The sequence below is a fragment of the Urocitellus parryii genome, chromosome 4, assembly GCF_045843805.1.
Source record: "Urocitellus parryii isolate mUroPar1 chromosome 4, mUroPar1.hap1, whole genome shotgun sequence".
Taxonomy (NCBI): domain Eukaryota; kingdom Metazoa; phylum Chordata; class Mammalia; order Rodentia; family Sciuridae; genus Urocitellus; species Urocitellus parryii.
This window is the reverse complement of record NC_135534.1, coordinates 34,006,958-34,031,288: the sequence shown is the minus strand read 5'-3', so window position 1 is coordinate 34,031,288 and position 24,331 is coordinate 34,006,958. Positions and strand designations below refer to the sequence as shown.

The window sequence follows — 24,331 nt, the reverse complement described above, 5'->3', positions numbered from 1 at the left end:
GGCCTATTTTAAATATGCTCACACATATTCTTGTCAATCACAAGCTGTCACAGCAAATTATTTCATTTTGTAGATCACATGGCAGCTAGCAGAAAATCTTAAGGTTTAAATTTAGATCTTAGGTGTACTATCAAGAACTCCTTTCATGGGTTTTTTTTTCCTGTGACTATATCTTCACAATACAGTATTTAAAAGATGTAGAATCTTATTTATAATATTCAGTTTCACTTCTGGTTAAAAAACCTCAGGACTGAAATGTATCACTGTAAATGATAATTCTGAAAGCCAAATAGTGGAGTAGGATATACAGGAAATAGTGGAAATATAAAACTAAAAAAATTTAAAGACAATAAGAACTCCATGCAGTAAAATTCATTAGGTAATGAATTGGGTCTAAACAAATCCTCCCCCCTATTTTATTTAAGATATTTAATTAATCACTGGGCACAAACCATTCCTTATGCTATATTTGCATTGCCAATATCTCCTAGCAGTTATAAAGGGGCTGAACTTTTATAAAATGTATGGATCTCATCCAAGAACTTTCATTGTACTACCATTAAGCAGAAGCTTCAGGAAATTGTGAATAAATCCCAAACCATGAAACTGAAGACTCTTTTTTGAAAATGAAAATTTTTGAAATGTCTTTTATAACAATTCATTAACTACACCTTCCCAATTCCAGAATGACTAATAAATATCAGAATCTTTAAATTCCAGAATTATAAAACCACAAAACATTTTCATCTATAATTTTCTATATAAATTTTCCTATTTTCTGATTTTTTTCCATATACAATTCATGTTCATGATCAGGTATTCAACTTCAAAATCTAAGAATTACTTTAATATTGCATTGCAATATGGAATGCTTCATGTCAGTCTTGACCTTATCCTGACCTCTAAATGAAAGCTTTGTGTTTCAAAGTAATATGATGAATAGCTCTCTGGCTTTCTATTAAATGCAGTGCCTCTAGTTGTCTACAGTGATGTCCAAAAGGGACAGTAAAATAGTTTTTAAAAAAATCAGAGATGTTTGGCTTTTTTTTCCTATCTTAGTAAATCTGTAATCATTTTCTAATACCAGGAAATTTTCAATATTTACACTGATTTTCTAAATCACAGGGAAACCAATGAGATATTGAAATACAGTTGCCAAAATATATATTGTCTTATTTGGCCTTCTTGTGGCAGTAATAAGGCAATTTTTTCTGTAAAGGACCCCTTTGATTTACATTGTTGAATAGTGTTCTCAGTTTTAAGGATTTATAACTTATTTACCTCACAGTTTAGGTTCCTCACAGATATACAGTAAGTATTCAACAAAAATTTTTACTGATTTAAATTTTTTAACAAATTGAATTGAAATCAGAGGTAAAAGAATAATAATTTTAAAAAAAGAAATCAGCATTGTCCCTACTTTGTTTCTGATCTGGCCTATTACCTGGCACATAGTAGGTTCTAATAAATTGCTGCATGAACAAATATCAGTAACTTGAAATATTGGCCAGTTACCTACTCTAATGCTTTTTGGCTGATTTTATACAAAATATTCATGCTCATTTAGAAAGTTATAGCAGCAACATCAAGTCTTATTTTTCCATGATTTACCTTTAGCATATTAAAATTTCCAACTTCTGATAATTCCTCCTCTTCTTTTAAATGTATCTACTATCTTCAAACATGCTTTATTTTTATGGTATATTTTTGACAACAAGTTCACAAATTGCTGAAAAATCTATAATATATGTTCAAAAGGTTATCTTAAATCTGATTTAGATGATATAAAAAAGCATATGTGAATATGTGGACATCACCCACATCAAGTTAAATATTCACCTACGTACATACATATATGTGAAAGGTAATATTTAGCTATATATTTACATTTATTTACATGTTTAATGTTTTGAATGAAATCAAATATCAGTGTTTAGGCTTATTATCTATGAGCTTAACTTAAATGAGGGACTTTTCCCTCATTATACTTATCCTAAGTCCTTTTAATGGACATGTGATATGCTAGTCTGTGTCCAAGCTCACCTACAATTTCTTTTCTCAAAAGACAAGACACATCTGCCACCTGCTCTACTCTGTGTCCCAGCAACAACTGTCGAGCAGCATAAAGATTGATTATCAGTCAAAAACCATTGCACAACACCAGATTTTGGTGGGTTAAGCTTGCTGATCCAGCAAGAGATGGTGTGAAATTTTCAGGAGTGTGTGCCAACATTTTGGTGCTAAAAGAACAGCAGTGCATGTCACAGTGAAACACAGCCAAAGATATGCAGACAAAGCAGAGAAGTTTTTGTCCTGGACTTGGCTTTTCAAAGGATAAAAGAGAAACAAAAAGTAGGAGAAAATTAGTTCATACATTTAAAAATCATTGAAAAAGTTTTAGTCATGTATGTGACATTATTATTTGGGGCATACATGTCCAGGAAATTTTCTTTTTAGCTTAGCTATAAATATTTTTATGCATCTCTCTTCTATAATACCATTATTCATATGAAAGACAAATAATAAAATGATCAAGGATCTTACTGAAGTAACCATTACATAAACTTCTGACTTTAAAAAAAATCATAGAAATGCATTTATTCACTAAGATTCATCATTCATAAGCAAATTATTCAATGAATACAAAATAAAATCAGCTATTTTTTAAAATTAAAGCAAAAATGTAGGTCTACATGATCACATGGGGGAATTTTTAATGAATTCTACAGCAACAAGTTTCTTTACAAAGACCAAATTATCTTGAACTTTCTATAAAATTCAAGAAATTACTTATTTTCTTATGATCAAGTATTATCAAAAAGATAGAAATCTTAACATTATTTTATATAATAACATTAATACAAGAGGGATTCTCATCACCTCATCTGTAATAAACTTCAAAACTACTTTTCTCCTACTTATGCAATTACTGCCTAGACTTGCCTTTGATTCACCAGCTTTATAGGATCTGCAGAAAAAATTACATCTAGTACAGTATAAAAAGCATAAGGGAGTAGAGCAGTTAGAAACACTGAATTTTTATGACAAAGTTCTTATTCTTTATGTTATTTAAATCTGATTATCATACATAGCACTTGATAACAAACTCTGGGTACAAAATGCTTTGAAGGATATTCTTAGATACTGGTGCTTTTCTTTCTTTCTTAAAATGTATCCTTTGTGATTGAAAAAAAAGTTTTAATTTTAGAAAATCCTCACATTTCTGAATAATTAAAAACAATGCACTTATAAAAAACCTGACCAGAAAATCTGTTCTGAGATTATATATATAGGTGTGTGTGTCTCTGTGTGTGCACACGCACATGCAAATGTATTTTAGGGTTTTTTTTTAAAAAAAAAATCAAGCTGCTGCATGTACCTTGGAAAAAAATTATTAGGAGAATCACATGTATATAAGAATTATATTTTCATTACTGGCCATATTTTCATAGTTATAGATTGCCATCTGAAAAAGAACCAAGAGTATAAATGAATAAATGATACTTGAAACTTTGAACTAATTTCTGAAAGGATAAGTCTAATGAATTATGTCTGTTGAGTGTCACAGAAACTAAACAGTAAATTCAATAATCTCTGATTTAATTTATTATATTTTCACCATTTAACCTCCTGCAGGCTCCCTAATGTCTATTCAGATCTATATTAAATTAAGCACCAATGCTAATGAAGGGCAATAAACGTGGCTGTCAGTGGATTTTTCTTTCATTAAGCACATTATCCTCTTACTGAGCTGTAAATGCGTAAACATTAGTTTTGTTAAACCATGCAAAAAAGATGGGATGAAAATCATTTTTTAATTGCACCCCTTAAGCAATTTACTATGTATGGGGGATAGGGTTTTTTCCCCCTTTTTTACCTTCAATTTTTTTGAATGGATCTAAAAAGGGCTCTCCCGTTGAAACATAAACATCAGCTTCATGGGGTATATCTTCAGATTCGAGGACTTCCTTGCCGTCTGCCAAGAACACTCGCCGTGCGGCCATGTTCAGATTCAGCTTGTCTGTGCACTCCTCCAGCAACTAGAAGAAAACAAGAGGTAAGACAAAGTGATTTATGAGAAAGAAAGTAACACATTTCCATAAAACAAAAGGTTCTAACAATCAAAACAGAAGCCCAAGTGAGTCACTTGCCAAGTTTAGTAACTCAACCCATATACTGTAGTTATTTTCTAGCAGTTAAATATATGGAAATAAAAGGTAAATTAAAGCACCAAGAATATCTAATTATGATCTAATTTTAATCCTTCAACTTAAGATCTGTCATTTTAATAACTCTATAAAATATAATGTCATTGGATTTGTTTAATAATTAATCTGTTTAACTAATTACTGTTTATATTGATTTTTTAAAAAGTAAAGGACTGAAATGACTGTGAGATCCACACATGTAAGCAATTTACAGGTTCGGATTGATAAAAACAAAATCATAATACAGTTAAGTGTCATCTTTCATTTTTTAATATCATAAAAAGAGCAAGGGAGAAAATAAAGTGCTGAAAAGTTTGGAACATTAGTTACCAAGGTGACCGTTGGAGCAGTAACTTTGGCAAAGACTGTTCTAGATCCATTTTTGTAAGCTGTTACTTTAATCACTCTTGGTTGAAGTTTGTACCTTTGAGACAATCTTTGCCAATTCTGAGTGGACTGAAATTTTAGAGAGGAGAACTTTAAAACTCTAAAAGAAAACAAAAAAAGAACACAAAAAAATGGTGCATATTAATTACTAAAATCTTTTAAATAAAACTTACCATAAACTTTTTTAAAAAATATAAGCCCTAAAGATTGTTCCTTGTATGTAAGTGTTCCCCAACAAAGTTTTTTATGGAAAGAGAATATCACTATTAAATATCCAAAGACATTTAAAATAGGATAGTGTGCCAAACTGGCTTATACAAAACAGTTATCTTAGAATTAATGATTTTTTATCATTTACTTATAAAACACCATAATATTCATTTTAACATTGTATATCTGAAAAATTAGATAGCTAGATCTGCCATGTTCTAAGAGCAAAAAGTAGTAATATAGTCTTAATGTCTTAAAATAGTAAATGGCTAAAATTTTCCACAAGTTTTTGTGTGCAAGACAGTTCTTTGATTTTTTTTATTAAATTCAAATAGATTTTTATAACTAAAACTTTAATGCTATATAATTTGAATTGCCTGTATTTTAAACTGTTTGGGAGCAGTAAAAATTGATATTCCAAGTTTTGTCTTCAGCTAAAACCAGTTTTATCTTTATTATTTTCTTGTCAAAAGTATATGGTGAAGTGGCAAACAAATTTTCGACTCCAGAATTTTCCCATCATGTTAATTTGCAATGCCACAGAAGCAAGTCCACATCTTAAAAACTTTGGGTAAGCTAAAATCACAACATACCCAAATTTTCAAACACCTAAAAGTAATGGGAGTATCTGTTTCTTTAGTTTTTCTTCTGTCTCTTTACTCTGAGGTTAATGGTTTAGGAGAACAATCTTGATGTGAAAACATATATATGAAATGGTTTTATAATAAGTTCATATCAGTTCCATTCTGTTGTCAAAATATTGGTTAAATATCTAAAATGGGCATTTCTACTTTAAAATAAATATCCCGAAAGCAAAGATATTTCCTGGTCCTATTCTGATTTTGCTTCAAATAATCTTTTCAGTTTCAGATAACCCAGGTTGAAGTGTACCTCGTGTTTTCCACAATGTAATTAGCAACATTCTACTCTGGTGCTTTCAAAGGAAAAAAATAAGCAAAACCAGAAACAAGCCCCAAGAGATATGTTATCTTTTAATGTCTGAAATAGTTAGCTGAATAACTATAAATTCTGCTCAAAAGAAAAAGCTTCAACAGTTCATTAAAAAGAACAGAGAACAGCTTTGATTACCTCAGTTGACCCATCGGAGCACTGACAGGTCTGTTTCTCTTGGATGCTGATATAAAACAAGAATTGTTTTTACTGTTTGATTTGTAGCTATCTGGGTTTGATATTTCCTCATGGCTGTGATCTGATGCTGTTTGATGTGTACAGCAATCTTGAAATCCTGACCCTTCTGATACTGCCGCTGAATGCAAAAGTCTGTCGGGGCCAAACTGAGGCTGCAAATAATCGTCAGTAGTTTTAATAACTGCTTTTCCCTGGGATAACATAAACTCCCTGAAAGAAACAAACCATGGAAAAATACCTATGAGTTGATTTACAATCACTTATTAACAACTGCCACATAATAACTAATTGTGGGCTATGTGCTAAACAAAATACTATAGTCTTAATTAACATTTTGTTTAAGGCTTACAATATCATGGGAAAGTAGGTAGTATTTTTAATCTTCATTTTACACTCTTAAGAAATTGAGGTTCAGAAAGGTTAATGAACTTGTCCAAAGTCAAATAATCAACATGTTGAGAATTTAAATTCACATTTATAGCCACTAAGCTTCATTGCTTTACTTAATTAAAGAAGAAAGATTGTATAATGCTTGAAACACCTAAGTAAAAATTTTAAATTCTTAGATTCACTTTATTAAGTACTAGTACTCTATGTATTAGAAAAGAAAAAAACTTAAAGTGATATGGGCCCTAACCTCAAGAAACTTGCAAACTACTATCTATCTATCTAAAATATATATATGACTATTAAGCTCATAAAACTATCAGTATTTAAATGTAAAAACAAATTTCTGAAGGTCAGTTTAGCATGACTGGGAATAAATTGACAAAGGCTTCATGCAGACCTGAGATTAGAGTGATTGACTCTTCCCAGTTTGTTCAGGACTGTCCTGGCATTGAAAATCCTGAGAACTCCCTTAGTCTCAGACAAACTGGGATAGCTGGTCATACCACCCAGTATTTAAAAGAAACAGTAGCATTTAGGTGAACTACAATATGCGAACAGAGGGCCATATGACCTGGGATGATATGTACATAGCAAAGTTAGGCAGATGGAATGTGTATGCAGTTTACTGGTATAATAAAATGAAACAAACTTCAAAGTACTTGAGAATATTAAACTGTGAAATTATGGAGCATAAGGATGGTCAGCTTCCATGTACTACTGTAATTAGGGCTATGTTTACACAAACCAAATCTGCCTCTTTCCTATTTGTTAGGTCCTCCATAATTCAAAACATAATAAAACCATCCCTCACACATACATACATACATACATACTATTATAAATTAACATGCTTAGTGTCAAAAACTCAGCAAGGACGGCCCCGCTTCCAAATCTTTCACATCCACAAAGATTATTATAATCACAACTACTTCTTCTGGTCTGCCTTATGTTCACAACTGTTTCAATATTCAATTATTTCCTGTGTCACATGGAATAGTGTGTGTGTGTGTGTGTGTGTGTGTGTGTGAGAGAGAGAGAGAGAGAGAGAGAGAGAGAGAGAGAGAGAGAGAGAGAGGGGTGGGGAGGGAAAGCGGAAACACAGTGGATTAACTGGAACTAAAATTCTGGGATCCATGCAGAAGTATTTTTGCTGAAGTCATCACATGTTTGTATATTAGTCTGCACTGGACTGAGGATAATACTGGGGAGAGGAGTGGTCTTCCCATCACTCTGAGGATCCACCCAGGTTGAAGACTGTGGCAAACAATGTCTTGGAAAGATCAGTGGCTTCTGGCAAAGGTGAGACCTCCCTTTATACCACCTTAGCTACTTCAATTTTGAGAGCAGTATTGAGTGGTAGTATGTGATAACAGTCATGTCACACTGTTAGTGTTTGTGCAGCAACAGCCACAGCGTTGCAAATGGTCACCAAGCTCTTCAATCTGGAACAGCAGTAGTAAATAGTCCAAGAAAAGATTCAGAGATCTCATCAACAGTTTCCAGTTAACCAAACAATTACTTGGAGAGCAAATTCTCATGTGAAAAAAAAAAACACTTCCTACTTAAAAGCAGAAGGAAGCATCTTTTCTTTAAAATATTTTTGTTTTTAATGTATTTTTCATAAATACATTAATGAATTTAAAATTTTAATATCCATTATTTCATTACCACAAAGTAAAAAGTTGTTTTCTCATATTCCAAAGTTCTAAGTATATTTTCTCTTCTGTACTCCTTTTTATTTAACAATGTTTCATGACCATTACTCATGTTACTATGTGGTCCACATAGATTTTACTGGAATGCAATATTTTATATAACTTATATTTTGCCTTTCTTTATCTAATCATGTAGGCATTAACTATGTTTTTGGCTACCTGGCATGTTACCCTGTCTTCTGGTAAGAACATTTGCATCCTTTTGGGAAATTCTTTTTTCCCCTTTCCTTTTGAAAATGTTTCCATTAACATTCTTTCCCATTTCCACATGATTCTTATAGGGTTAGTGCAATAAATTACATAAGATTTGCCTGGTAAAATGATAAAAATAATAAATTGAAATATATGGTTCAATAATCTATTTTATGACTTTCTTTTTTCTAATAATTTATTTCTAAAAGGGGGAGAAAGTACATTTTCCATGCTAAAACATCATATTGGCCCAATATTTATATAGTCTTCAACCTTGATTTGTTTTAACAATATTGATGATAAGCTTGCAGTAGTTTTTATTTTATTTGGGGGGTTTGTTTGTTGTTGTTGTTGTTTTGTTTTGGTACCAGGTTTTGAACCCAGGGGTTCTTAAACACTTAACCACATCCCTAATCCCTTTTTGTATTTTTTAAATTTTGTTTAGAGATAGGGTCTCACTAAGTTGCTTTAGGGCCTTTTTAAGTTTTGCTGAGGCTGGCTTTGAACTTGCAATTTTCCTGCCTCAGCTTTCCAAGCCACAGGGATTACAGGCATGTGCCACTATGCCTGGCTGTGCAGTAGTTCTTAAACACTCTCAAACTCTTCTTTTTTTAATCACAATTGAATCTATAGCTATATATGTAATTCATTTTATTACTAATCATTTATTTCTAATCATAGAAGCATATAAGAATGCAGTATTGAAAATTGTAAGTCTAGGTTCTAGACCATTTGTCAGTGTTGGTCCAAAGGGATGTGGGTCAAAAGGTAAGATTGTTGTCCCTAAAATCAATCTTAAAGGTGAGGAATTAAAATCAACTGCCAGCACGATAACTTCATCATCATAATAAAGAACTTTATTCTCCCTTCAAAATTTCCCCCATTTATTTCTGATAGTCCTCAAAGTAGTACATTACAAATTTCTAAAAGTTTTTCCTAAGTACCTACAAAAATTGGTTAGTGAGAGTCACAGATGTTTCCACTCTCCTCACTGCCTTATTGCTGCCATTACCTATCACAATAACAATGAGTTCATGATAAAGTGTTGCCTCAGAGAGTCCCCAAACATTCCAGTGCTGGGGATGCCAAAACAACACAGAAGTGATGAAAAGGGACAACTCTCCAATCCTGTCCCAAAGAGTCTTCCTTGAATGATTCCATCATTTTTGGACCCTAAACTGTCCAGGTGCAGGGACTGTAACTAGGTTCACAAGATCAAACAAAGAATAAATGTTATATCATAACCTCCATATTGATAATAATAGTAGCAATCCTAATAGTGCTTACGTAGCACATATTTGTCAGTCACTTTTCTAAATACTTTACATATTTATCATCACAACATCCCATATTATTATTCTCTTTTTACAGATAAACAAACTAAGGGCTTAAATGATTTGCCAAAGGTCACATGGAAGGGAGATATCAGAGACAGAATTCAAATCCAGGTAGTTTGGCTCCAGAATCTCTACTTAACTATCACCCCATAGTATTAGTTATTAGCTTAAACTTCCTTATTTTTCATTAGTTAGAAAATGGAAGGAAGCTCCTATCCAAATGAGTGCACACGAACAGATACTATTAGAAGGGGAATGGAGATTTGGAATATGGGAGGGCAATGGTCAGGGAATGGTAGTTGAAGGAGGTCTTGTAATCAGCTTTTTGGTCACTGCTATGACCAAAAGACCTGATAAGAACAATTTGCAAGAAGGAGATGTTTGTTTGGTTCATGGTTTCAGAGGTCTAAGTCTCAGTCCATAAATGGTTAACTCTACAGTTCTGGGCCCAAGATGAGGCAGAACATCATGGAGGAAGAATGTGGTAGAGGAAAGTGGCTAAGGACGTGGCCACGAGGAAGCAAAGAGAGTTCCACTTACCAGGGACAAAATATAAATCCCAAAGGCACACCCCCGGTGATCTACTTTCTCCAGCTTCATCCTACCTACCTATAGATACTGCCCAGTTAGTCAATATTAGTAGATTAATTAATTCACTCATCAATTCATAACTCTCATAACCCAATCATTTTTACCTCTGAACATTCTTGCATTGTCTCAGACACGAGCTTTTGGGAGACATCACATATCCAAACCATGACAGAAGGTAACTCTACATTAGCAGCAGAAAACCAGTAATCCTTTTTAGCTAATAAAGGTCTCATATCTAGATTGTATTTAAGTCATCATAGCCTGTAGTCTCCCTGTTTTTTTCCTTTCCCTTGTTTTTTCCCCACCTTTTTTTGTTTGAGGTATCCTTTTCTCCTCTGAAATATTAGAAATCTATAGGTATATGTTTGGAGGTGGACAGAAGTTCTCTTTAACACCTCCAAACATATATAGTGAGAGACATATAGATATATAGATGTAGTCGCATAATTCTCCTCACAAAGATAGTTTTTGTCCTTCAGTTTGAAAATTTATCCCATTTACATTTAATATAATGTTCATAGAACTATTCTCTTCACCAAGACAGTCTGTATTTTTATTGGAAAATATAGTCAATTTGCATAATGTATTTAATATTTAAGTTCATACCCACATCTTACTATAATGGTTAATTTTATCAACTTGACTAGGCCATGGAATGCCTGAATATCTCATGAAATATTATTTCTGGTATGTCAGGGTATTTCCAGGAGAGATTAACACTTGAATTCATGGACCAAGTAAGGTAGATGGCCCTCCCCAATTCAGGTGGATATCATCCAATCTCTTGAGGACTCAAAAAGCATAGGAACTGAGAATCCATTCAGCTAGCATGTTGCCTTCTCCTGTCATTAACTCCTGGTTCTCCAGCCTTCAGACTCAGCCTGAAAGTTATCATCAGTCCCTGTGGCTCTGCGGCCTTCAAATGACACCACTGGCTTCTTTTTTTTTTTTTTTTTTTTTTTTTTTGGCAGGGAGAGGTACCAGAGATTGAACTCAGGGGCACTCAATCACTGAGCCATATCCCCAACCCTATTTTGTATTTTATTTAGAGACAGGGTCTCACTAAGTTACTTAGCACCTTTGCTTTTGCTGAGGCTGGCTTTGAACTCACAATCTTCCTGCCTCAGCCTCCTGAGCTGCTGGGATTACAAGTGTGCACCACTATGCAGGGCTGAAATAAACCTCCTTTTAAAAAATATCTATTTACATACCCACCCTGATATTTTCCCATCTATATTAGTTTTGTATTGCCATGTAACAAATGACTTAAAATCAGACCTATTACTATCACAATATTTCTGTGGGTCAGGCAGGAGTCATAGCAAAGTTTAGCTGGATCCTTTTAAGACCTGACAAAGTTAAAATCCAGAAATTAGCAGGGGCTGCAACCTCATCTGATGCTTGGGGTCCTCTTCCAAGCTCATTCAGGTTGTTGCCGAAATTCAGTTTCTATCTGCTGCAGAATTCATTGTGACTATCTTCTTTTTTTTTTTTTTTTTTAAGGCCAGTAGTAGCTAATCTCTCTGATTCCTCTGATCTCTTTTATTTAAATATCTGACTAGATCAGGCCCACTCAAGATAATCTCCCTTTTGATGAACTTAAAGGCAACTGATTATGTACCTTAAATATATCTGCAAAAATATTTTCCACTTTTCCATAATAATGTATCAAGGAATTGATATCTCCTTATATTTATAGGTCCCACATACACTCAAGAAGAAGGTTTTATATGGGGCATGTATACTAGTTGATAGAAATCTTGGGAATCATGTTAAAACTCAGCCTTCCACCTCAGCTATACAGTGATTCAGTTTTATTATCAACTTTTAATATCAAATTGAGATACAGATATTTTATTTTCTGGAAAATTCTAATATAATTTCTTAAGATTAAATTTTGTCATTAGATATTGAGAATATTAAAAATAATGTTCCCTAATAATAATCATAAATTCTGCATCAGTGGGATTTATTTAATAAAATTATGGGGGATACATTGAGAACCTTTAAAGATATCATTAAACTCATTTGATGTATTTACTGTTACTTTTGCTATATACTAGTGATTAAACCTTTGTAACTCAAATATTTCTGAAATAAACAGCTCCAGTTCCTCCAAATCCCAGTACATTAATAAATCTACTTGTAAGTGGAAAAAAGAAAAGGGGAGACAAAAAAGAATGTGCCATGTTCTAACTGTAAATCCAAAGAGAAACTTTCAATGTTCCAAAATGGCAATATTATTGGAAGAAATACTTCTAAAAGTGAATATTTTAAGAGGAAGGGCATTCACTTGGACACATGTGTTTTTATATATTTTTTTCAAAAACAAAACATCAGGTACATTACTTCTGAATTATAATTTATGGTTAGTTTGGAGAAAATATTTTAGCAATCTGAATCACTCTTCAGGAATTACAAAAAAGAGCACATACAGTTATGTGCATCTATATGTGTATAAAATGTGTAAATATTCAATAATTTTATATGTGCTCAGAGGAAGGTGAAATAGAACATGTTTAAATTTAATCTTAAAGCAATATTGATAAAACATTTAATTAAAAATTATAGTACTTTAAGTAAATTAATCTTTTATACAGTTTCCATATAGGATACAATGAATGTAATAAATTACAGAATTACAAAGTTGATACATGGATTAAGAGATTAACTAATCTTTTCTCCTTTCAAACAAGGCTGTATCTCATCTACATTTGGCTTTTATTATATTCAAAAAGATTATTAGAGACAGATAGCACACATTGTGGAATTTATAACCCCTTTAATATTCCAAGCTAGTATAATGATGCCTACTTTCTTAGGTTTTCATTAAATCTGATTTCACATTTTTGCTTCACAAAGTAACAAATAAGACATGAACTTTAAAAATAAAAGGAAATATGCTTAGGAAGGAGTATAAAAAATCAGATAAAAAGACCATGATAAGAATTGAGATGACAACTCTTGACAAGGGCAATTCTTTTCATTTTCTCTATTTTAGTAGCATTAGTGAACACAGTGTCTTCTTATAGCAATTGAAGGAAAACTCCTAATAAAGTCATATCATTTGTCTCACTTTCAAGGATTTCTACCAACAAGAGCTGCTTATAGCTTTCCTATAATATCCTTCAGCTATAACTGCAATACACTGCCTCCTATAGTCCTTATCAATATGTCTTTTTACAGATGGTAGTCACTCAGCTAATCTATACTATAATTGTACTTCTTTTAAGAAGAGTTTAACAAATATTAATCTAAATTCAGAACTCACAATTTCTAGACCATCTTCCATAAAAATAATTGTTTAGTGGAGGATAGAAATCTTTAACAAATATTAACACATACAAATTCACAATTATTAATCATAACTAAATATGAAGAAAAAGTACTGATTACAGGGAGAAATTCAGGGGTTAGGAACGTAGAGAAGGCCTCACCAAAGCTGTTCAAGCTGAGCAGACATGAGAAGAATTAACTCCACCAGATTCTGGTTCTTATTCCATAGCATTACATTCAGTCCTATTAATACACTTATGTACCATTTTGCATACTGCTGTGATAATTTATTTGTTATGTGATTTCATATCCAACTCTGCAAGGGTAAGATCCTTGTTTTACATCTCTTATGTAACTCAAAGAAACTCAACTAGTGATTAATATGCAGAAATTTTATTTTGACAACAATGATATTGTACAGAAATGTGTCACAAAAATGCTATTAGACAAAGAGAGAGGGATACAAAGAAAGGGGGAGAGAAAAAGAGAGAGAGAGAGCAAATAAGCATAATTTTTTTAAAGAGAGAGAGAGAGAGAATTTTTTAATATTTATTTTTTAGTTTTCGGTGGACACAACATCTTTATTTTATTTTTATGTGGTGCTGAGGATTGAACCCAGGGCCCTGCACATGCCAGGCGAGTGCGTTACCGTTTGAGCCACATCCCCAGCCCAAGCATAATTTAAGAATTAAAATACAACAAAATTAAAATAAAAAATTATGTCAGGCAATGCTGGTTAATTATCTAACAGTCATTCTCCCCATTTTTCTTTAGATACAAAGCCTCAGTTATGTTGTTTAGATGCAAAGCTACTGATTTGCCCATGGAAGGTATCCACTGATCAGCCCCAGAGGGCAATGGTGTAAAGCCAAGGATGGTAATTCCATATCCCTTGCCCTGGTAGGTTAAATAATATGCTTATTATCTAATTCTAGCTAATGAGACAAGAAGAGAAATCTTCTGCAGAATGTTTGTTTCTTTGCCCTAATTTTAAAAAAAAGAGAGAGAAGTGACCTAATATACATCTTTTCTCAGACATTTGTTGAGTGAACCTATTATGAAGCATTTTGCAAAAAGCATCTAGCCAATATCTGAGGATGGAGGAGAGCAAGATATAGTTAGTGCTTTTGCTAATACTGGATTTAATTCTAGACTTTATCTCTAAAGTTCTTAGGTGGGATAATGAATCTTCCTCATTTTGAAACTCTTTTTAGTTTTGTATTACTTTGCACTGATCATGGCCTAACATATAATCAGTTTCTCACTACCTTTATAGAGAAAATTACACTCAATATAATGGATAGTCAATGTCAAATAATTAATAATCTAAATTATATTTGCTTTATTTTGTTTTATTAAGTCTTTACTAATGTTTAATTAATTATGATGGGATAAAAATGTGAACCAATCTAGTAGTATCTAAAAGCTCAACTTTTACTTAAACATTTCACCAGAAATTTCAGTGTAAGCATAGCATAACATGGAGTTTTTATCCTCCCCCTTTCTGAAACACAAAGCATCCTTCATAAATTGAGATTTCTATGACATAAATCTGCATGTGGCTAATAATACTATTCATAAATAAGAAGTATGGCTACTTTGACAGACCATGGCTCAGTAATAAACACGCAGGTCTAAGTTATCACATAGTTTGGATGTGAATTCAACAGCAGGATAATGACAGTTGCCAAGGATTTGTACTTGCTGTCACTTCATACTAGTGTTGCCTGTCAAAATGTCTCTTTTTCTTATACAGAAGCCATAGAATTTTTATGGATAGCAATTACTTACAATATACAATGAAGTACATCAAATCTAACAACCACTCTTTAGCCTTTCATTATTTGGTAGACTCTTTGTTAAATGTAGTCAACCATTTTCATCTAAAATTATTTATTTATACTGTATATTTGACAAGCATATATTTCTTGCTTTATATTCTAATAGCATTTGAACCTTCCTAAAGAGTTATGTGGCTTTTTTAATATTATCATTTGTAAAACTTGTCTTTATCCTATTACATTTTAATGGTAATTAAACTTTCTAATTGGAATATGTACAAATAAGAAAATAGAAACACAAAGGAAAATGGCCAGAAGTATTTTCAATAATGTCACAAATTTGAAATAATGAAATGCAACCAATAAAAGAAATAATCTCATGTTTGATGAATGCAATCTTTTTCAATATCTCTGCAGTACACAAAGCACAAAGACTTTATTAAACTTCATACTGTCCTTTCCTCAACTTGCTTAAACAAATAACTTCCAAAGATATAAATAACTTTCTACAATTTCTCTGATAAAATGTGATTTAAACACCACAGAGAGTAAATAAGTGATAATAAAATTGAGCAATTCTCCACAAATTTTATTTCTAGCATCAAAGAAAATATAATTTTAGTTTAGCCTAGAAATGTTGGTAAAGGTTTTCCAATTGCAGAGCCATCTCAGGTTATTTGAACACATAATATGTCAAATTTTTACTTGCAACTCAATGTCTGGATAACAACCAATGTATTACATTCAAAATACAACCCACACACCCCCCAACACACACACACACACACACACACACACACACACACACTCCAGATAGAAGGCAGCCAAAAATGCTTGTTAAATTAAACTGGCTTGTTTTTACAGAAAAGGAAAATACTAAACAAGAAAAACAATTCCGAAGATTCTTAAAGACCCATGTGAGTATATGATCAGGGGAATAAAACATTCTGCCTAAAGAAATAAAAGAATATTTTTGCATGTGCAAAAGTAAAAAACTAAAAATAAGTTACATCTTAAATCTAAAACTGGGAGAGGATATATTTATAGCTTAAATATAAAACTATTATGTTATAATGTCTATAATATAATGGATATTATATATAACATTTTCCAGCAGAAACTTAAATTTTCCAAAAGGAATAATGATCTAGTCTCATTATTATTTAAGGGAAACAACATGCTACTGTTTAATTTTGTAGAGACTTATTTTAAGTCTTGATGGAAAAAATCAGAAAAAAATATATGAATTAAAGAAAGTGTATGGTTTGGAAACAGTGAAGATACAGCATTGCTTCATTCACTCTTGTCTCCCCTCATTCCCTTCTGCCACCATTCCATGATGAGAATCAGCAGCTCACCTTTGAAATGATGAAATCAATAAATTTATACTGTCCCTAGAAAAGGCCAGGTTTCCAAATGTTTATATTTGATAAAAAGTCAAATACTCAATCCAATTGAAATACCCAAGATGAGTAAAATGACATGAAATGGGACTGAATAGAGGAGGTGTCATTAATATTCCTGAAATCAAGCTCATCTGTAAAAACTCAGCCCTGATAATCTGCAATAAAAACTTGTTGGTAGTCACTTTATAACTGATTTAAGTCCTCATTTAATGTACTAAAAGGAATTTCCTCCTCAGGGAAATGTAAGAGTTGGTAATATACTAAGCTGCCAGTAGAATAAGATATACTATAATATTCCATTATAAAAATCATGAAATTACATTTCTTATATGATTGTCAACTAAAAATCACTAAAAGTATTTTATATGTGGAATAGAAAGATATGTTATTATAATATTTTCTTAACTGTAAAATCAAATTGTCATTTGGAAATCTTCTACTACAGCATTTAAAGATATATTGTATGAATATTGTAGAACCTGTTATGAATAAATAATTGATTTTGCCATCCACATCTCAAAGATTTATTCCCTATTCTGGACCACCTCAGAATACATATTTTCCTATTGTTTCCTATTGTTCTTCTTTCTTGGAAGTAGCTACACTTTAGTAGTCATCTGACCTCTAAAGGGTAAGTCTTAAAATGAGAGGATCAGACCACATTTACACTTTTGGTGTTAGTTTTCTTTGGCAGTGGGATCCTGGCACAACAGTTTTCACTCTATTACAAGCAAATGTAAATGGAATGACAGCAGAAGAAAAACACTGAAAGAACATGAAAAAGGTAAAAAAAGAAGGGTTTTTCACAAAAAATATAATCAAAGGTAAATTAATAGTATCAGATAATAACATGAAAATACTGGTCACTGTATGACTCTTATAAGTAAATTTAATACAAATGCTTATTTTGTTTGTCCTGCTCAGGGAATTTAAATCAGTGCCTAATTTTTCAATATTGCAAGCGATCAATTAGTAAAGATGTTTTTATCAGTCATGTTTTTGGGATTTGAACTTGAGGCAGACTATCAAGCCTGTACTTTTCTTACTATAAAATTATCTCAAAAGTGATATATGCTATTATATTCTAATTTAATTTGAGGTAACACTTTAAGCATTAAAATTTGGTTATGTCATTTCATCTCCAGACAGGAATTATTCTACTAAATTTTTGGATAAAAAGAGTGAGGGGCTGAGGCTGTAGCTCAGTGGTAGAGTGCCGGCCTTGCATATGTGAGGCACTGGGTTCAATCCTCAACACCACATAAAAAAAAAAATAAAGATATTGTTTCCATCTACAACTAATTTTTTTTAAAAAAAGAAGAGTGAATACACCATCTAAGGCTAAACTGTTGACTGCAGCAGCTACTATCTATGTGGCTGCATTTGAAATGTCCAAATTATTTTTTTTGTTTGACATTAGTTTTATTAAATTCTCAAAACAATCCTATGAGACAGTTTATTATTTTTCTGTAACTCGAGAGGTTTTTTGTTTGTTTTGTTTTTTGATTTTTTTATTGGTTGTTCAAAACATTACAAAGCTCTTGACATATCATATTTCATACATTAGATTCAAGTGGGTTATGAACTCCCATTTTTACCCCAAATACAAATTGCAGAATCACATCGGTTACACAATAAGCAGAATGTGTTAATTAGTGAAGAAAAGCAGAGCTTCTATGATACCAGTAAAGGAAAAACACATTAACTATTTGAATAATTACTTCTCATAAAGAACATAAAGATGGTAGACAAAATGTGGCAAGGAAAACACAAATGTTTTAACCTCAATCAAGAGAAAAATGCCTTTACTCAGAGAAAATTACCTTTCTCTGATAATCATATCAGTACCAATAGAGCTTTCATTGTCATTAGCCTTTATGAACTCGACTTCTTTCAAGATGAAGATTATCATTTTCTTTCCCAAGAAGGTAAAAGATCTCGGAGTATTATCTTCAACATTCTGTTCTAGGTGTATCATAATCAAAGTTGATGGTAACAGGAAATAATGACAGAAAAGAAATTAGAATTCAAACAAATAAATAAAATAATCATGTTGAAATAACAAACTATTAAAAACAGAAGCAGGAAAATATCACATGAAAAGACTGATATATAATAAAAAGGACAAGGACACAAAGTCTGAGTTAGACTGAGAATTAAAAAAAAATAAAAGAAAGAAAAGGAGAAAGAAACAGAATAAATGAAAGTACATTTAGCTGTCACAGAAAAAAATAATAAAGTTATTAAAAATGAACAAACAAGAGATGGGATGAAAAGAAAATGATAATCATTTTAAGTTGAAAGTTGGAAAAATAAATTATAAAAGCAATAAAAAATCTGAGTAAAGAAACACACTATATTAGGATTGACATTTATATAAAGAAATATTTAAAATCTTAAAGAAAAATTTTTCATTGTTTTATTGGGAGGAACATTTTCATGAGCAATTTAGTATCTACAATACAATATACAAGACAGTGCAGTTAGAGCCAATTGGATTCAAATCATACCTTTTCCACTTATTAGTGTGAGTCTAGTTAACTCTCTATGTCTTTATCTTTTCATTGATAAAACAGAGATGTTTAGAATACTATCTGCCTATTTTCCTCTTAGGGTTGTTTTGAGAACAAAATTGAAAAAATGCAGGTGAAGAGCTAAGCAGTGGGGATTGATACATAACAAATATTAGCTGCCATTATTGATATAATTATTATTATATTTTCAAATCAGTCTCCACAAATAATTCATGTTTATTGATCATTTATCTTTTTTCTTCCCATCAAGTAGAAGAAATTGGGGACTGTAACCTAGACAACAATCTCCATAGCTCATCCCATCTCCAAGTTACCATTTATATCACTTTAACCAAATACCAAATAAATATTTATAATGATAACTTTCTATAAGCACACTTAACTTCTTTAAAATTCAGTTTAAGTTGATAAAATCATATTCTTACCCTGGTATGTCATTCAAAATATATGTGTAAATTGGGTCCACAGTATTCCCATGCAAGGCGTCTACAGGATTGCTTTGTTGTGATTCCTCCATCACTTTAGTCAAGGGAGATAAAGGAGAGTGCGACAGTGCTTCCCAGTGATCATCTGCTTCTATTCTTGCCATCTGCAGTTAAGAATTATGAAGAATGATAGTTAATTTAAAATGTAAAATCCTCTTGGATTTCAAATTGAGGGTAAACATTAGTATCAATCTACTTGTCATCATGTTCTGGACTGTATAGCAATCATTAAGTGTAAAATTACACTAGAAATTAACAGTGATAAGAACTTAAAGAAAAATATGAATCTAAGTGTATTAATGGTATAATCCCACTTAAGAAATTGCTGGGCTGGGTACATAGCACAGTTAGTAGAGTGCTTGCCTCACATGCACAAGACCTTGGGTTTAATCCCTAACACCACAAAATATATGCTAATTTCTTGTAAAGTCTTTTAGCTTTAGCTGGTTTTTAAAATACTGCTTATATAAGCAATTTTATATGAGAAATATGTTACTAAAAAACCCAGCACAATAAAATTTATTTATTTTGCCCTTCCTCCTGATTCTGATACGATTCTCAATTTATGCAGCCTTGGCTTCCATGCCAAGAAATAAGTATATACATAGATGGCCAATCAAAGTGCCCCATTGCCCAGACACAAAGATTGGTAAATCAAAGTCCTGATGAGGAAAAAATGATTGTCAACTTCGAGAACAATATAAACCTCCACCACTGAGAATGAAACCAAAACAGATGACAGCAAATGTGGAAGAAGGACAGAGAAAGCCAGAGAGAGTCCTGATAACAACATTTGAGTCCCCAAAACCACTTATAAAAAGCAACCCATATCTCCTGAGTTTCCTACAGTTTCTTTCTTCTTTCTTTTTGCTTGAATTAAATTGAGTTGGAATTTTTATATTTGTAGCCTAAAAATCTCTTACATAATATACACAAACTCTAGTATCTTAAGACCAAAACAATATATTCTTAAGAAATAATATCCCAGAATATTATCTATCAGTCCCTTTCCAGGACTGCTTGGTTAAATTCCCTGCCTCTTTCAAGTTTTTTCCTAGGTGCTACCATCTCAATGATACCTAATGCTGACAACCTTATTTAAAGCTGGTGTTTCCTTTACTATGTAATCATGCACTAACAATACTGATTTAAAAACTACAAAATCTTATCTCTGATGTAGTTCATTAAGGCAATGAGGAGGTGTTCCAATATAAAATGACATACCAGAACTAAGGAAAAGATATTATTTTTAAAGTAATAACAATATTACTTTTACCTTTTTTACTGGTGTTCTAAAATAAAAGCATTCATTCATGTTCTGATTATTTATTGAGGATATATAATATAGCTGGCATTTTTCTAAGTACTTGGAATTCTTCAATAAACAAACAGGGAGAAAAAAATGTGCTCTGTGCAGCTTACACTCTAGTGGGAGCAGATAACAAATAATAAACACAACAAATAAATAAACTATATAGACATCAGAAGATGGAAATGATACTGGAAAATTGATGAAGATAAAGTTATATTGGGAGTGTGAGAGTAAAGGAAACACCAACTTTAAATAAGGTTGTCAGCATAGGTATCATTGGTAAAGACTTGAAAGAGGGAGGGAATTTAACCAAGCAGACAACAAAGGAAGAGTGAGAAGGCCCTAGTTGGAATATAACTGGCATGTGTAAATAAAAGTAGATAAATGGATGATCAAACCAGAATGTAGTTGAGAAAAGTTAGAAAGGTGATGGAGAATATGGAGATAATATAGGCTATTGCAGGATTTCATTGGGACTATGAGAAAATTAGAAAACCCATAAATATTGTTTATAAAATAATTTTGGCTGCTTTTAAAATACTGCATCAAATATATCAAATAACTACATTGTAATGTCTTGGCACATCTATATATTAATATTTTATAATACTTGTCTAAATTATTTGTGACAAAAACTGTCAATTGTCTGAAAATATTCATTTCTTCCTTATTCTACGATAGTAGTATCCTTAACTTTTAACCAAAGCATAGAGCTGCCTAAAATAAAAACTAGCAGAATGGCAGTTATTAAGAACACAAACAATATAAAATGCTGAAGAGGATGTGAAGAAAAAGCCACACTTTTACACTGCTAGTGAGATTATAGATGAAAACTACCACAATGGAAATCAGTATGGAGGTTCCTCAAAAGACTAAGAATGGAACAAGCATATAACCCAGCTATACCACTCCTTGGTATTTACCATAAGGAATTAATGTCATCATACTATTGTGATATGAACATACCCATGTTTATAGCAGCATAATTTACAATAGCCAAACTAAAATCCATCAATGGGAAAATGGACAAAGAAAATGTCCATAAAGAAAAATGAAATTGTGTCATTTGTAGGAAAACTGATGTAACTTGAGAATATTATGTTAAGCAAAATAAGCCAAACTTATATAGAGAGGAAAAAGGGAAAGAAAGATGGGGGAGGGTTAATTTTCTGTGTTTCTTATGGCTGTGTAGGGATAAATGAACATGTTCTAACCAATGACAAATTAGTGAAAATGAGCAGCATGAGTGTTTTGCACTAGGTTTTCCTTCTCTTTGCAAACGAGAATGAAGACATAATGGCTGTCTCTGGATTGGTCACCTTTAATTTTAATATGATGCTAGGGAAGAAGGACATGCTCAAGGATAGAAGGGGTTTAAATCTCAGACAATCATTGAGTACCACACCAACCCTGGACAACTTACCTTCAGACTTTTTAAAAATATTTTTCTAGTTGTTGATGGACCCTTATTTTAATCATATATTTATATGCAGTGCTGAGAATCAAACCCAGTGCCTCACATGCAAGGCAAGCACTCTACCACTGAGCCACAACCACGGCCCACCTTCAGACTTTAAAATAAGAAATAAACCTGTACCTTTTCAAAAGAGTATTAATTTGGGTCTCTGTTACATACAGTTGAACCTACTCCTGAAATTCTTGATATTATCTTAGACTAAGCTGCTTTCAAGAACCAAAAAATATGTGGTATCGACTTAGAGCACAGAAATGTAGAGACTACTAGGACAGCTTGAAATATAAATTTAACTCAGTTCAGTAATTTGGAGCTTTGGGCCTTGTAGGTTTGAAGGATATTGCTATATTCAAAACTGAACAATTTAAAGTAGCACTCTAAAGCAGCATCTTTGGAGATAAGATTGGGGCTCCAGCCTTTTAAAATTATTTTCCTCTAAGAATTCTTTGTTACTCAATAGAAAAAAAAAAACCAGCTGAAGCAGATCACATTAAGGTTTGTTGTATTTGGAAGTTTTACATTCATGACTAAAAGCAAAGATATTTTGGTGGTTAAAGGGTAGGATTGTGGAAGAAACTGTTAGATGTTCTTTAAAATTTGTTTTCTTCTTTATAGACTTAGAATATGTAGCTAAAGCCCTGTGCCTTTTTGGTATAGTAACATCACCATATGACCAAGTTCTGGTCAGCTGAAGGTAAGCAGAACAGGTACATGTGACTTCTAGGATTGGTCACTTTTATCCTTCCTTGTGCCTGAAATGTGGTCATAGCTAAAAACTGGAACAGCCATGTAGGATCTGGAAAGGATCTTCTGTGACTTTGGGAATAGAAAGTACTCATAGCAGAATAAGAAGATGAAAGCATCTTAAAGCAGCATGAAAGAAAAAAAAAGAAAAAATTTTCCTATGTGTTCTGATCAGATTTGTGACCTCCCCACCAACCCCCCCCCAATTTTCAAGAATACAAGTAATGCTAAATGTTGGTGAGGATGTGGGGGAAATGGTACATTCATATGTTGTTGGTGGGACTGGAAATTGGTGCAACCACTCTGGAAAGCAGAATGGATATTCCTCAAAAAACTAGGAATGGAACACCATTTGATCCAGTTATCTCACTCCTCTGTATATATCCAAAGAATTTAAAATCAGCATACTAAAGTGACACAGTCATATCAATGTTTAAATTACTGTACATACTAAATTTACATACTAAATTCACAATAGCTAAGCTATGGAGCCAATCTAAATGCCCTTCAACAGATGAATGGATAAAGAAATTGCAGTAGATATACACAATGGAGTATTACTCAGCCATAAAGAAGAATAAATAACTTCATGACTTTTCCCGGTAAACAGATGGATCTGGACAGTATCGTGCTAAATGAAATAAGCCAATCCCGAAACAACCAAAGGTTGAATGTCCTTTCTGATATGTGGAAGCTAACCCACAATAAGGGAGGGGGAGATGGAAGTTCAGAGGAGCAGACAGAAAGTAATGATAGGAAGGGAGGTGGATAAGAAAAGGAAAGACAGTGGAATGAATCTGACATAACTTTCCTTTGTTCATATGTGAATGTTTCATAGTGAATTTCACCATAATTTACGTCCACAAGAAATTAATTTAAAAAAATCTGTGGGTAAATGGCAGAAAGCTAAGAGAGGGAATGGAGCAGGGGTGAGAAGGGGAAGGAAAAGAAGGGTTATTGGGGACTGAATTAGAACAAGATATGCTTTTATAAGTATGCTTTTATAAGTATGTCAAAATGGATTCCATTTATAACTAAAAAGAACCAAAAAAATTATTATGAACCCTGAAATTCATCTGTCAAACTAATCCTCAATGTAATAGTATTAAGTCAGGGCCTTTGGGGAGAAATTATTAAATC

The 24,331-nt window shown here is 32.3% G+C and overlaps 1 protein-coding gene across 1 annotated transcript in view; it reads right to left on the bottom strand.

The window, feature by feature from the left end:
• The window catches only part of Dcdc1 (doublecortin domain containing 1), a 444,844-nt gene extending 425,079 nt beyond the window's left edge, over nucleotides 1-19,765 (bottom strand). Inside the window, exons 1-4 of the mRNA XM_077797956.1 lie at nucleotides 19,602-19,765; nucleotides 5,895-6,164; nucleotides 4,539-4,695; nucleotides 3,878-4,040 (exon numbers count right to left, since the gene is read on the bottom strand). Of these exons, the coding sequence (XP_077654082.1) occupies nucleotides 3,878-4,040; nucleotides 4,539-4,695; nucleotides 5,895-6,164; nucleotides 19,602-19,765 (754 nt within the window). The remainder of the gene's footprint in view (nucleotides 1-3,877; nucleotides 4,041-4,538; nucleotides 4,696-5,894; nucleotides 6,165-19,601) is intronic.
• Nucleotides 19,766-24,331: the final 4,566 nt, after the last annotated feature.